Source organism: Pleurodeles waltl, chromosome 9 (genome assembly GCF_031143425.1).
Source record: "Pleurodeles waltl isolate 20211129_DDA chromosome 9, aPleWal1.hap1.20221129, whole genome shotgun sequence".
Taxonomy (NCBI): Eukaryota; Metazoa; Chordata; class Amphibia; order Caudata; family Salamandridae; genus Pleurodeles; species Pleurodeles waltl.
Window position 1 is genome coordinate 1,123,384,818 of NC_090448.1, and position 16,257 is coordinate 1,123,401,074.

General features: G+C 43.5%; 1 protein-coding gene across 8 annotated transcripts in view; it reads right to left on the reverse strand.

Moving 5' to 3' along the window:
• PACS2 (phosphofurin acidic cluster sorting protein 2) overlaps positions 1–16,257 on the reverse strand; it is a 394,365-nt gene that overhangs the window by 109,810 nt on the left and 268,298 nt on the right. For 4 of the 8 annotated variants that reach the window (XM_069208861.1, XM_069208859.1, XM_069208860.1 and 1 more), the window contains exons 5-7: positions 6,377–6,539; positions 4,643–4,716; positions 1,843–1,923 (exon numbers count right to left, since the gene is read on the reverse strand). In XM_069208861.1, the coding sequence (XP_069064962.1) occupies positions 1,843–1,923; positions 4,643–4,716; positions 6,377–6,539 (318 nt within the window). The remainder of the gene's footprint in view (positions 1–1,842; positions 1,924–4,642; positions 4,717–6,376; positions 6,540–16,257) is intronic. The other 4 variants (XM_069208865.1, XM_069208863.1, XM_069208864.1 and 1 more) reach the window with 1 other exon arrangement.

The window sequence follows — 16,257 nt, forward strand, 5'->3', positions numbered from 1 at the left end:
ACCTTATTAAATATCCAAATAAATAAGGCTAGTATAAATAAAACCAAAGCTTTGGATCACATCATTTTCACTTCCACTGCATGCTTGCATTAGATTGAAATTTACATTAAAAACACAAGTCTTCTGGTACTTGGCAAAGGACTTCAATTACACACCTTTGGCCCGCTGCAAGGCATCATGTGGTGGGTGTAGAAGGGGGGGGGCAGTGTTCCCATGCACACTCATCTGCCTAATATCAGTGCTAAAGGTACCAGTGTTCTCATACCCACTGGTCCGATGAAGAAATCTTATAAAACACCACCAGAAAAACTGGAGCAAAGAAACCACTGTAACACCCCTCCACCCTACCCACGGACCACCCAAAGGTCCATGTCAAAAGCTGCACTACCCCAGATCACTGTAAAACGTTGGGCAACTTCTTGGAATCAAGATGCAGTTGATGCAGCACAAACACCAGTCTTGTTGGCATCTCCTTCCCACACAGAACGCAGACATTCCCCTGTGGTGAGCACTGCAAACAAACCACTAACAGGTGCATACTGGGTCCTGGATGTCAGACTCCGACTCCCCTAGTTGTTAACCAGCCCAATCCTCGGCCGGGTGCTTCTAACAGCATCTGAATAAAGATGCCAGAATCACCCGCCTAATTCTACCCAAACCAAACCTCACACTGGAGACCTCCACTATGTCTTCCCCAGGACAGAGCAGATGAGGTCTGTCAAACACCGCCCACGGCACATCACTCGCATAGGATGCACACACAAGGAGTACCGAAGCTTTCCATCAACAATAAATATCTATTCTCCAAGTGTCTTTGGAAATGAACAATGCTAACACAAAGAACCTGTCAGGAAAGCTCTCTCCATCTCACTAAAAAAAGTCCCTCCTTGTAGGACAGGAATCCAACTTTAAGGAGTTAGACTGGATGGGGCAAGTATTGTGGGGGAGGGATGCTGGTGTGGGCTAAGGAAGCCAGGAAAATGTCAGATGAGGGATAAAGAGACCGCCGTGGCCACCAGGCATCTACACTCTACTAATGCGGATCAGACTGGTAGAGACCGGGCACCTTGAGATCAGGACACCATAACCAGAAGAACCTGAAAGGATCAGTAGAGATTCAACGCATTGATGGCCCGCGTATTCTGCATCTCTACTGATCCTGCGTGTGGCTACGCTCACCCCTGTTCAAGGCCGTTTTCAAAGGTGAAAAACACTCAGGAAAAATACCAGGGATCCCCGTCAACGAGTCCTTGCTAAGGTGCAACCAATTCAGACCCAATGGTAAAGGGGTGTTTCATATATTGCTTAGAGGTCAGCAGATGTCCTATGTCTCACGTGTTTCACCCTTTTTCAAAGTCTGATCAGGAATTCTGCTCCTGAGCGCACAGGGGTAGGGGGTATGGTATGGCTCGCTGACCACCCCGGATCGCCCCCCGCGCACCGTAAAGACGTTGTGGTGGCATGACAACACATATGTAGCTATCTGTGTCCATGTTACCTTCTAAATTGAAACAAGAAGCTTGTTAATAAGAATACTTAGTCATATGAAGTTAATTGCCGTTATGATGCATTATTTAACAATTACAAGATGAGGATTAGGGCTAACCATACAAAAGCCAGCAGAGCTGTGCATAAACAAGGCTTTGAGCACTTCGCTCATCTACCACATACTTTTGGTTTCCAGCCTTTCATCGCTGGTGGACTGAGGTCCCAACGACGACCAAAAGCAATGGATGTAGTTCTAGGCACCTAAAGAGCTCGTCATCAGAGAATGACAAAACGACATCCCAGCCCAATAGTATGCTCCCTCCCGCCCTGTTAGTAAAACGAATCTCCACCGACCCGGGTTATTGACGTCGTTCTTACTATCGATCTCCGCTGCTTCTTCGGCTTCCCCACATCATACTCGTCGTCATCCAAGTCCTAAGAAAAGAGAAGAAAATTAGAGCGGGAAAAGATCGTTCTCAGAAGTGCCTGGGTTAAAGAAATTGTGGAACGGGCTAGAGTTCAATCAATGGCGCAAGAATAGGTGGCACCCGGCCTTGCCGTGTTTCGCCCATAAAGTCCGGTTTTAGGAGTCTGGTGGCAGTTAATTGTAAGGTATAAGTAAAAGATTCCCAACCTAAAAACCCATTGCTTTTTGGCAGCACATGATAAAGGTTTTTGGAAGATTCCACTCTGAGCTATTCTGACTTTTCCTTTTTAATTCAATTATAAAGTTTCAAGACCATCAGAGCACTAAAAAAGATAAACACAAGTAACACTGAACATAAAAGGCAGAGCTTAAGTGAGGTATAAATCATTTTTTTTAAATACTACAAATTGGGGAAAATCGAATTACTGATCGTTAGCAGTGATATTTGGGAGTTAGGCGGTTATGCAGGAAAATAAAATACACACTGAGCTACGTATCGGAACCACAGTCTCATAAATGTATGCAGATTAAGAAATCAATAATATAGAAAGGGACTTGACACATTTTCTATTATTTTATTCTGAAAGAGTGCACCATTGGCAAAAAAACTTGGAAACTGAACACATTACCAAGCTGAGGTGTCTATAGCAAGAAGCTTCTAAAGAAAGACTGGGGTGGTTTGAAGGGTCTGCAAACAGAAATCCAACTTGCAAGCTCATTTGCCACTGCAATGGCAATTAAGTGCACTGGGTTTATAGACTATTTCATGCAAGAGAAGATGCTATTGGAGATATTTTGAGGCACGAATCCCTTGTAACACTACAAAATAGAAAACACTTTTACTGACATTTTGAAATCAGTTTTAAATAAATTGGAATGCAGGATGGAAATTGTATATACTTGGACTCCTGCACAAACTAAACTCTTTTTAAAAACTTCGACCCCAAGATTATGCTACAAAAAGTGTCATTAGTCATTCCACGAATCTAAAACTAAATATGTAATTGCCTCCTATCTTAATTGATATACACCCACAAAAATATTTAGCCTTCAGTTTAGATCATGGTGTTGGGCGGGCAAAATTGTTGCTTAGGTTGGGAATGTCTACAAAAGCTGCTGGAATGATTGATCAGGCCTTTGTGAAATGTGTCAGGGAGGGGTCCAAGATTTGAGATATGCACTTTTTACTTGCCCTGCAATTTCTGCAGCACGTCATCGATATCTAATCCCGACATATTTTACATTTAAAAAGAAGAACTGACGAATTGACTAATTTTATAACACCCTCACCAAATAAATATGTATGCTAAAATGTATTTACATGTGTTAAATTGCTTTACATAATCAGGTATATGTGTAATAACGGATTTGTGGTATGAGTGTGGCAATATTGTTTTATATTGTTGTTTCCTGCAGGGGTATTAATCAATACAATATTTTGCTCTTAAAAAGAAGGGTGGTTTACAGAGTTCCAAGTGTGCCAGAATTTACACCAGATAGACACACTTATCACAGAGAGGTATGCCTTGATTTTGACATCTGGGTGGAGCTCTGCAGTGATTGTTACAAAAGCTAAAAAAAAAAATCATGGGATACAAATCCTACAAATCTAGGTTTTTAACTTTCCTGTTTTTAATTAGCACAGTGATTTAGTCTTAAAAACAGCTTTATCGCACACTGCAAATTAGCAAGCACAGAAATGTAAGGCCCACAAACTACCAGAAACAAAACTCTACAATGCCATGGAATTGTCAAACATGACGCCTCATTTTCAAACTTCCTTTCATCACCAGCAGGTGTTTTCTTCATGACGATACAGCATTTCTGCACTGTATGACCGGGGACCCATATTCACAAAAGGACGTAACTCACGCATAGAATCATACAACCAAAAAAAAGACCAATAACTTTTGAAGCCACCATTCCCAAACTGGACTGTGGCCTGCCAAAAGTGGGTTCTGTGCAGCTGTAATCAATCTTTTTGTGACGGCACCCACGAAAAGGTCATCACAAATCTGATTTGCTTTTGTATATACAACAACAAAATATAAATAACAACCTGCATTACTCAGTGCTTAATTTGAGCCGGTGGGTTCCGGTGCACAGCACTGGCACTTAATTGTCAACATTGGCACTTGATGACAGTCTGCCACATGGTGGCGCTGTTTGTCTAACTCAGAGATGAGCACAACAACAGTTGTTTATTCATTCAATGTGTACTAAAAAGATTAATACCGGCCCCCAAAGCCATTATTTTGGCTTTGGGTCCTGCAATAGTCTGAAGTGTCACACTTGTAGGAGTGCGATGGTTAGTAGATGTGTTAGTACAGTCACTGCAGCGCTGGATTGAGCAATGGATAGTGCAAGCTACAGTGGCCTCCTGGTGAGGGCCCTTGCAGTTTTATTTTATATTTATTTTTAACAAGTAAAGCTTTGATCACCCTGCACCTGCTATATGCACTTACACAAAACCTTCTTTCAAGTAATTTGTCTCCCAAAAATCAGCTCCATTCTCTCAATCCAATTAGTCACTGTACTCTATTGTCAGGAAAGGAGACAACATTTGCAGAAACAAACCAAGAGAATGCTGCTTCGCCCCAGGCTGTAGAGAGTGGCTGTGGGATCAACCATCGAACAAGGGACCCCCTGGAGCTGAGATGTGGGACGAACCAAGTAACTGCAGGACAGACACAATGGTATTAATTCACAAAGAAAATCACTGCACACCTGGCCTTGAACTGCGTCATCACTGGCTTCCTGCTCAGAAGAAAAACTTTCATACTCTTCCTCAGAGTAATTATCTGTTTGTGGCAAAAACATAAAAAAGACAATGTTAGATAGAGGACTGAACAGTGTTCCCCATGACGGCTTCACACAGCTCTTAAGAGCACGAGTCACAACCACTGCTCACAACTCAACAACTGGCCTACACAATGTTCGCAACGCAACTGCTGCTAATAACTAGGGTTTCATAGTTTTTAGGTTTCCTGTGACGTCTGTGTATATTTATTCATAATCTTTTTTTTGGTCTGGCTACTGATGCCTTTAGGGGTCTCAAAGACCTCTAGGCCAGCGGCTCCTAACCGCTTGACTTCTGTGGACCCCACTGAATCATTACTGGAATCCGAGGACTCCCTCCGAAACATCACTCGAAGTCGCAGACCCCAGCCCAAGCAATTTGTATGATTTGAACCTCAAAACGATACACAAAATGAAGATAAAAGTTTATCAATTATAAAATATTTTACGTAATTCCCAATTAAATATAGTGCAGAAAAATTGCAAATTTTGATGGGAAGGTTGCAGCTTTTCTAAATTACTTTTTGAATTCTAAAAAAATGAAGCAATTTGCAAAATTCTAGCAAATAACTGTCTTTCTTGCTCGTAATGCACGTTCTTTTTTTATGCTTCAGCTGCAGTTACCCATCGGCCGTTCTGTAATTGCACTGCTCCTACGGGTCTCGCTAAGGAGCCCAACTTAATTTTTAGCCTCTGGCCACTAAACACCCTCCAAACAATAAATGCTTTCTTGATCTGCAGCTGAAGATAGAGTCAGTCGGGAGGTTCAAGGTCAAAGGTTTTACTAAGCCCCAGGATCCCAGGCGTCTGTCCCAACTCTATCGCCTGATTCCTCGTCCATTTCTCCGTATCCGCCCACCGAACACAACCGCTCTGAAGCGACCAATGGGGAAGTACAATGCTATACATAAGAAAACCCCTAGACATAACTAAAAACAAAAGAAATAATAAAAATTAATAACAATGTTTGCAATATTGAGTCACTGAACCCTCCATGATAGTCAAGAATTCTGGATTCCCAAAAGTCCCAGTCATGTGTTTGATAAAACATTTCTACAGTCATGTGATCCAGTACCTTGTGAAGTGAAAACTTACACCTGATGTAGTCGTGCCAAATTAAGCAAAATCTCTTTGAATGAATGAACCCCACAACAAGAACTGGCTCAGGCCGGATGTGGCAGGAGATAAAAGTAGGGTTACCCATGGTGGCATTCATGATGCCAGGCAACTGCTTCGGGCGTCCGGATCTATCTTTTTTCCCTACTGGGTTTAGTCATAGTCTGATGAGTTATTTGGAAGTTAAAAATTCATTTATATGTTTGACCGAACTCAATCCCACATTATACATACATTTTCAAATTAAGTGCCCTAAAAAATAAAATAAAATAAAAGAGAGAGAAATTGAATTTAGGGACTTTGAAAAGTGAATTTTATAAATCATTGAACCAAATAATTAATGAACCCCAAAAAACGTTGAGTAAATTTTCATATGTATGTGGGACTGGCAGACTGCTGGTCACATAGCCGGCACAGGCCTGGCTACGAGGCAGGGTCCACCCCCACAGTAGCAGTAGCATGACCAGTCAGGGCTGCCAGCTTCATTGCCAGCTCCCCGTGCCCCCACAGCACTCCATGGGTCACTCCCAGCAGCCAGCGCCTCACCTGTGGATTTGATCTTCTGGATGGGCTGCAGGCTGCTGTCGTCGTGGTCTATCGGCTGGCTGGAGAGCGAGTAGATCCAGATCTCGGCCACCTTTGCGGTTACTTCCTTGATGTTACTAAACAGACTCAGTACTTGGCTGCCTTCGGTCGGGTGCTGCATGACCTGCGTTTGGGGCAAAATATAGCAAAATTAATTCATTTACTAGAATGGAGGAGCGAGTTACCTACTGAGAAACAGTGGTCCTGACTGGGTGCAGTGGTTCCCTGTAGCACAGACCTTGGCGCACGTAGGAACAAGCCCTGCCTGTAGAAAGCAGCGAGTATCTACAATTAGGAGATGGCTTTCAAGTCAAGGGCTACTGATGGATGATATGGCCACACAACCAAGAACAAAAAAGGAAAGCAGTCTCCAAAGGTGCACTAATTCTATTAGCACATGATCTCCCATAATAAAATGTAATATAACATTATCTATTTGCCATATTAGATTTAGGCAATATTATCCAAAGGAAAGGATGCTACCAAATAGGTATGGACCTGGGTAGACTCAAGGGGGCAGAGGAGAAGCCAATGGCCCAATTCCCCCCTAGACCATAACTCTCTGGTATGTACTTCAATCTTGGATGAAAATAATATTGTAAACGAGACCCTTAAAATTCACTAATCTGATTTGTGAGATGGTGTTTTTTCATGCATCTATTTAAGTGGAAGGTTACAAGAAGCATCTGGTGTTTTTATGCTAAGGCTCTGCCTTTTTTGTCCTACCAAAAGGCACTGCAGTGAATGCCTGATTTTGAGGGCGATAAAAAGGAGCCCTGAAAGGTGACAGAGTATTGTCACAACAAAGTAATTTACTGGTGATTGTCCGCTTAGCAGACAGTGAACACTGCGACGGGTGTTGGTGCACCCTACGCACTACAGCATTGCCGCCGGCTCTATTACAAGCCGGAGACAATGTGGTAGTCTGTTTCCCGCTGGGCCATCAGGCGGAAACTGTGTTTCCGCCTGCTGACCCAGCAGGAAACTCATAATGGCCACGGCAGGGAGGCCGCCACAATGGTGGCAACCTCCCCGTCCGAACTTCGGCAGATGGGCTTTTCCGTCCGCCTAAGTCATAATTAAGGCCAATGTGTCCCTCAACAAGTCTGTCCTGATAATTACCTTGACAGTTATTACCAACTTTGAAACTTCTTGACAAAAGACAAAGAGGATCCTTCATTAAGGACAGGAGCAATATGATTGATTTCGATACACGCTGCTCGATCTTTATGAGTATCATCATTTGTTCTTGCACATACCTGCTTACACTTTTTATTTATCAGTGTCTAATACGTGATCACTTGGGACACTGAGCAGCTTTTTGTGTTTTCATTTGACTACTGTGTAGACTGAAATATAGAGTGGATCAGTAGGTTGGCTTCTGTGCATTTTCAGTAGTGACCTCTTTTGGTCAGGAGTTTGAAACTTGTATGAAAAATGAGAATTTAATGAAAAACTGTTGCATATATGCTTGAACATTTTATTCAGAAATTGGGAGGCAAGGTAGATTTTGTAAATAAACAAGCAAGATTTGAACTTGAATAGCTTCTGCACAGGACAAGTAAATGAGCATTGAGGTCTTAATACAGATATGGAACCAGCTGTTTTAAAACCATGGGCAGTGAAGAAAGGGGTTTCAGTCATGTATTTTATAATATATTTTAAAGTTTATATTTCAAAATATTTATAGGGAGAGATTCTTATCCAAGTGTAGCACCAACTTCAACATCTGTTTCCGCCGAATATCCATCTTCTTTGCAGCTTAATCCCTCCTAAAACCTAAAATGTTAACATTTTGGTTGACTAGGATTTTTTTTTTTTTTTAATGTAAAAATGTTGCAGAAGATTTTTGTATAGAGGTGCAAGAAGCTATTTGCAGACATATCTCAGATTTAAAATGAATAGATTTGTGCTCCTTTTGGTAGTGAGACCTTCTAAATGCACTGCAGTTCAGGCATGCCCTCACTTCCTGTTGTCAGTATTTGAATCTTCCTGCATGAACATGCATTGACTTCAAATCATTTTTATTGTAAGTTAAATATGAGGAAACTATAAAAGATGTTTTAAAATATATATGTACTTCCATCAAAAATCTGCATCACTGTACAACCTATTAACAACTGATTAAAGGTAATTAATGAACATAAACTGTCACAAACTACACAATTTTCGCAGGTTGGAAAAACGTCAAATATATAGTACACTCACAGGGGAAGGCATGTTTTTTGTGGGTCATTTATTTCAGGAACGTGTAACAGCAGAAATGAGAACTATTTTCATGTACATTTCAGTCTTTTGTGCAAGAAAGTGGACAATTCTGAAGATGTCTTCTCTGGAAGCATGTCGCACAGTGCTCCCACATTCTGTGAGCTAGATGAACACTCGTTTCTTTTAGCTAATGTGGGCTGAAACTGTAATGAAGATACTACCTATGAATCTCCTGAATAGATATCAACTGTTACGAGCCAATCAAAATGCAGCATTTTGAAAGCATTCATCCATCTGTTTTGCACTTCTTAAACTCCAAATCACCATGAACTGTGAGCAGGGGTGGCTCCTGTTGGGGCAAAGTGGCGGGTGGGGGGCACAAAACAAACAACATTACAAAAGAAAAAAAAAATTAAAATTGCCTCACCACTCCTCTGTTTTCACTCACTGCAGGTTCCCAGCTGGTCCTGCGGCCAATCCTAACGATACTTTCATGCTAATAGCAGCATGAGAGCAGCATTAGGATTGGCCTGAGCATCCTTGCTTTGTACTCCCAGGAAGACTGGGAGCCTTGTACCTGATCTCTCCAACCTGGCAACACAGTGCCGCATTAGAGAGAGCTTAGTGCGCATGTGTGTTTGGCCGTCCTGAGATGGGCAGCAAAAACACATGCACACTGAGGGGAGTGCACACCACTCCACCTCCGTTCTCGTCATCCCGATGGGCCTGCCCCTTGAAAAATAAAAACGATGATAAACATAGTTTATTATTGTTTAATTTTTCAATTTGCAGCTGCTGGCGGGGGTGACGCTCCAACGTCATAGTGGAGGACCGCTACTGATTGAGTAATGTCATATTATGTGTAAGGCAATTTCTAGAACCACGACAACAGGCAGCTACAGGGGCACTTTGAGTAACACCACGTAATAAATTGAAAAAGACCCATATAGCTAAAACAGGGTCAGTGGTAGGCAGAAGTGTCAGGTTCCTTGCTAGAAGTGATCAACTGATCAGAATAGCTAAACAATTGCTGAAAAGTAGAGATATGCGAGTAGATCCAATGTTCATGCACGTAAACATGTTGTGGGTTTTGAACCACGTCTCTGTATCCGAGTGCCTACCGGTGTGGCGTGAGAAGCTCTGCTCCAATGGTCGGTAAGTTCCTTAACAAAGACCCATTGATCAGCGTATGCATCATAAAAACACCTACAGATGGGCTGTGCACACAACAAGGAAATGTTGCTGGATACAAAGGATGCTTATGACAAAACAATGGCAAACAAGATGCCAACTTCAACGTCACCTTGCCGCGGCATGGTGGAAGGACAGCTAAACTGCATCTCCTAAGAACTGACTCTGGATATCGCATGTTGTCAACCAATCAGAAAGGCCTGTCGAAGGTTCAGAGATGGACTGTTTATAGACCAAAACTTCTAAAGACCCACTGAAGATGAGGCAGGTTCATTGTGCGCCTCCCTGGTACGTGGACCGTCTTGCTATTAAGTCTCTAAATTTCCCAGAAGGTTGGTCTCTGCTGACTAGGGCTTCCAACAGTTGGCACAACAGTAGTAGAAAGAAACAAAAGACTAACAATGGGCCTCAGATTCATGTGTCCATGAGCCCATGACATGCGGCGAGATTTATCACCAACCTGAAAAGAGGAATAAAGCAGACCACTCTTCTAGTTTTCCAGCCAAATTATGAAACATGTTTTTGGTAGTTATAGTGCACAAAGAATAAACCATCAAGACAAAAATAAACAAGTAGCCAGTGAACTAGGGCAAATAATTTGGATAGCTCTTCGTTTTAAGGGTGTTGGAGTTTTTTTTTTTTATCATCGCACATGATACAATTTGAGTCTCACCAGTGAAAATCCAAATACATCAGTTTTATGCTTAAAAAATAAACTCAAAATAACTTTTAAGCATTTTCACATTTACTACTGTGCAGAAAGAGGACCGACGGCCGGTCTAAAAATCCAAATAGGCCAAGTTTTGATTTTTTTTTTTGTGCCTGGAGCTTCAATGAAAACCAGTGCTTAATTTGTGCTTGTTGTTTTTGGTGCGGGGCACCGGAATGAAAATGTCACTTACCCAGTGTACATCTGTTCGTGGCATCAGTCGCTGTAGATTCGCATGTTTTGCATAGCTCGCCATCTGGTGTTGGGCCGGAGTGTTACAAGTTGTTTTTCTTCGAAGAAGTCTTTCGAGTCACGGGACCGAGTGACTCCTCCTTTTGTCTCCATTGCGCATGGGCGTCGACTCCATCTTCGATTGTTTTTCCCCCGCAGAGGGTGAGGTAGGAGTTGAATTGTAGTAATAGTGCCCATGCAATGGAGTGACTAAGTATGTACTTATTTAAGGTTGAAATGATATATATACAAATAGTTGAAGGTAACTTCCCAACTGCTACAGGCTCCCGGGGAGGCGGGTGGGCACATGCGAATCTACAGCGACTGATGCCACGAACAGATGTACACTGGGTAAGTGACATTTTCAGTTCGATGGCATCTGTCGCTGTAGATACGCATGTTTTGCATAGACTAGTAAGCAGTTATCTCCCCAAAAGCGGTGGCTCAGCCTGTAGGAGTGGAAGTAGTCTGAAACAATGTTCTTAATACGGCTTGACCTACTGTGGCTTGTTGTGCGGATAACACGTCTACACAGTAGTGCTTGGTGAATGTGTGAGGCGTAGACCATGTGGCTGCCTTACATATTTCTTGCATTGGGATGTTTCCTAGAAAGGCCATGGTAGCACCTTTCTTTCTGGTTGAGTGTGCCCTTGGTGTAATGGGCAGCTGTCGTTTAGCTTTAAGGTAGCAGATTTGGATGCATTTAACTATCCATCTGGCTATACCTTGTTTTGATATTGGGTTTCCTGCATGAGGTTTTTGAAATGCAATAAATAGTTGTTTAGTCTTTCTGATGTTCTTTGTTCTGTCAATGTAATACATTAATGCTCTTTTGACATCTAATGTATGTAGTGCCCTCTCAGCTACGGTATCTGGCTGTGGAAAGAACACTGGAAGTTCCACTGTTTGATTTAGATGGAACGGTGAAATAACCTTTGGTAAAAATTTTGGATTAGTCCTTAGGACGACCTTATTCTTGTGTAGTTGTATAAAAGGTTCTTGTATTGTAAATGCCTGAATCTCGCTTACTCTTCTTAGGGAAGTAATGGCGATGAGAAATGCAACCTTCCAGGTTAGGAACTGTATTTCGCAGGAGTGCATGGGTTCAAAAGGTGGACCCATAAGTCTAGTTAGGACAACATTTAGGTTCCATGAAGGAACAGGTGGTGTTCTTGGTGGTATAATTCTCTTAAGGCCCTCCATGAATGCTTTAATGACTGGTATCCTATATAGGGAAGTTGAATAGGTAGTCTGAAGGTATGCAGATATTGCTGCAAGGTGTATTTTAATGGAAGAGAAAGCCAGGTTAGATTTTTGTAAGTGAAGCAAGTAACCCACTACATGTTTTGGAGTCGTGTGTAATGGTTGGATTTGATTAATATGGCAGTAGCAAACAAACCTCTTCCATTTACTTGCATAGCAGTGCCTGGTGGATGGCCTTCTGGCTTGCTTTATGACTTCCATACATTCTTGGGTAAGTTGTAAGTGCCCGAATTCTAGGATTTCAGGAGCCAAATTGCTAGATTCAGCGATGCTGGATCTGGGTGTCTGATCTTTTGGTTGTGTTGTGTCAATAGATCTGGCCTGTTGGGCAATTTGATGTGGGGTACTACTGATAGGTCTAGCAGCGTTGTGTACCAGGGTTGCCTTGCCCAAGTTGGTGCTATTAATATGAGTTTGAGTTTGTTTTGACTGAGTTTGTTTACCAGATAAGGAAGGAGAGGGAGAGGAGGAAAAGCGTAAGCAAATATCCCTGACCAGTTCATCCATAGGGCATTGCCTTGGGACTGCTTGTGTGGGTATCTGGATGCGAAGTTTTGGCATTTTGCGTTCTCCTTCGTCGCAAACAAGTCTATTTGAGGTGTTCCCCAGAGTTTGAAATAGGTGTTCAGAATTTGGGGGTGAATTTCCCATTCGTGGACCTGTTGGTGATCTCGAGAGAGATTGTCTGCGAGTTGATTCTGAATCCCTGGTATAAATTGTGCTATTAGGCGAATTTGGTTGTGAATTGCCCAACGCCAATTTTTTTGTGCTAGCAGGCTTAACTGCGTGGAGTGTGTCCCCCCTTGTTTGTTTAGATAATACATTGTTGTCATGTTGTCTGTTTTGACGAGAATGTATTTGTGAACTATTATTGGTTGGAAAGCTTTTAGTGCTTGAAAAACTGCTAGCAGTTCTAGGTGATTTATATGCAGTTTTGTTTGATGTACGTTCCATTGTCCTTGTATGCTGTGTTGATCGAGGTGTGCTCCCCACCCTGTCATGGAAGCATCTGTTGTTATTACGTATTGTGGCACTGGGTCTTGGAAAGGCCGCCCTTTGTTTAAATTTATGTTGTTCCACCATAGAAGCGAGAGGTAAGTTTGGCGGTCTATTAACACCAGATCTAGAAGATGACCCTGTGCTTGTGACCACTGTGATGCTAGGCACTGTTGTAAGGGCCTCATGTGCAGTCTTGCGTTTGGGACAATGGCTATGCATGAAGACATCATGCCTAGGAGTTGTAATATCATCTTTGCTTGTATCTTTTGTGTTGGATACATGCGTTGTATGATGTTGTTGAAATTTTGGATTCTTTGGGGACTTGGAGTGGCTACTCCTTTTGTTGAGTCTATTATGGCTCCTAGGTATTGTTGTACCTTGCACGGCAGAATGTTGGATTTCGTGAAGTTGACGGTGAACCCTAGTTTGAAGAGGGTTTGTATGATCTGATTTGTGTGGTTTGAGCACTCTATTAACGAATGGGCCTTGATTAGCCAGTCGTCTAGATATGGGAACACATGTATTTGCTGCCTTCTGATGTGTGCAGCGACTACTGCTAGACATTTGGTAAAGACTCTTGGTGCGGTTGTTAGTCCGAAAGGCAATACCTTGAATTGGTAATGTATTCCTTTGAATACAAACCTTAGGTATTTCTTGTGCGATGGGTGTATTGGTATATGGAAATACGCGTCTTTGAGGTCTAAAGTTGTCATGTAGTCGTGTAGTTTTAGCAATGGTAACACTTCTTGTAGTGTGACCATGTGAAAGTGGTCTGATTTGATGAATGTGTTTACTATTCTGAGGTCTAGGATTGGTCTCAGCGTTTTGTCCTTCTTTGGTATCAGAAAGTACAGTGAGTAAACTCCTGTGTTTATTTGTGTGTTTGGCACTAATTCGATTGCATTCTTTTGCAATAGTGCCTGCACTTCTATCTCCAGGAGATTGGAATGATGTTTTGTCAAATTTTGTGCTTTCGGTGGTATGTTTGGAGGGAATTGTAGAAATTCTATGCAATAACCATGTTGGATAATTGCTAGAACCCAAGTGTCTGTAGTGATTTCCTCCCATGCTTTGTAATAATGACCTATTCTTCCCCCCACTGGTGTTGTGTGGAGGGGGTGAGTGACATGTGAGTCACTGCTTAGTAGTAGGGGTTTTGGGGCTTTGAAATTTTCCTCTATTCCTAGGGAATTGCCCTCCTCTATATTGTCCCCGAAAACCTCCTCTGTACTGTCCCTGGTAACTGGACGGTGTTGCCTGTGAGGTGCTGGCTTGTGTGCCCTGACCCCGAAACCCCCCTCTAAAGGGTGTTTTACGGAATGTGCTGTAATTCCCTCTGCTCTGCGGGGAGTAGAGTGCGCCCATGGCTTTAGCAGTGTCCGTGTCCTTTTTGAGTTTCTCAATCGCTGTGTCCCCTTCTGGACCGAACAGTTCTTTTTCGTTAAAAGGCATATTGAGAACTGCTTGCTGAATCTCTGGTTTAAATCCAGACGTTCGTAGCCATGCATGCCTTCTGATAGTTACAGATGTATTAATTGTCCGTGCAGCTGTATCTGCAGCGTCCATGGAGGAGCGTATTTGGTTGTTTGAAATGTTCTGTCCCTCCTCAACCACTTGTTTTGCCCTCTTTTGTAGGTCCTTGGGCAGATGTTCAATGAGATGTTGCATCTCATCCCAATGGGCTCTGTCATAGCGCGCAAGTAGTGCCTGAGAGTTAGCGATGCGCCACTGGTTTGCAGCTTGTGCTGCGACTCTCTTACCAGCTGCATCGAACTTGCGGCTTTCTTTATCTGGGGGTGGTGCATCTCCAGATGTGTGGGAGTTGGCCCTTTTCCTAGCTGCTCCTACAACGACAGAGTCTGGTGGCAGCTGTGTAGTGATGAAAACCGGGTCTGTAGGAGGCGCCTTATACTTTTTTTCCACTCTTGGTGTGATTGCCCTACTTTTGACCGGCTCCTTAAAGATTTCTTTTGCGTGCCGGAGCATACCAGGGAGCATAGGCAGGCTTTGGTAGGAGCTGTGGGTGGAGGAGAGGGTGTTGAATAAAAAGTCATCCTCGACCTGTTCTGAGTGGAGGCTTACATTGTGAAATTGTGCTGCTCTAGCCACCACTTGAGAATACGCAGTGCTGTCCTCTGGTGGAGATGGCTTCGTAGGGTATGCCTCCGGGCTGTTATCTGACACTGGGGCGTCGTATAAGTCCCATGCGTCCTGATCTTGGTCACCCTGGCTCATGGTGGTGTGAGCTGGGGAATGTGATGGAGTTTGTGCTGGCGAGACGTTAATTACAGGTGGAGGAGAGGGTGGTGGAGTAACCTTTTTCACCACCTTTGTTCGTGGTGTTTGTTCAGTTTGGAACTCCAATCTTCTCTTTCTTCTAATAGGGGGAAGGGTGCTTATTTTTCCTGTCCCCTCCTGTATGAAAATACGCTTTTGCGTATGGTCTACATCAGTTGATTGTAGCTCTTCCTCAAACCTATGCTTTCGCATTTGGGAGGTTAGCGATTGCTCTTCTGTATAAGAGCCTGAAACTGGGTCGGTTGCAGTCTGTTTTGGCACCGAAACCCTGTCTACATCTTTTTTCGGCTCCGAGGTGACTTTTTTCTTTTTCGGGTCCGAAACCTCTCGGCGTCGATCTTCGTCGGTGCCGCTGTCTCGGCGTCGAGCCGTGTCTACACCGGTATCTCGGTGTCGATGCTTGTCTCCAGCACTTTCTCGGTCCCGAGAAGGCTGGGTGCCGGTGTCTCGACCGGAGTCGGACGATCTCGGCACTGTTTGGGCCTTTTTCGGTGCCGACGGTCGGTCACCGAATTTATGGGTCGAGCCATGGCCTGGTGGCAGTGGCGTCCCCTGGGCCTTGTAAATCTTCTTCTGAGTGGTTTTCGACGTCTTACTCACGGTTTGTGTATCGTCGAATCCTTCGGAGTCCGATTCGTGGATCGAAAAGGTTCCTTCCTCTTCTTGTTCCTCGAACTCTCGGTGGGCTGTCGGCGCGGACGCCATCTGAAGTCTTCTGGCTCGACGGTCTCGGAGTGTTTTTCGGGACCGGAACGCACGACAGGCCTCGCAGGTGTCTTCACTGTGCTCAGGTGACAGGCACAGGTTACAGACCAAGTGTTGGTCTGTATAGGGGTATTTATTGTGGCATTTGGGACAGAAGCGGAACGGGGAGGTCCGTTCCATCGGCGTTCTTCTGCACGCGGTCGGGCCGACCAGGCCCCGACGGGGGATCGAAAAACTA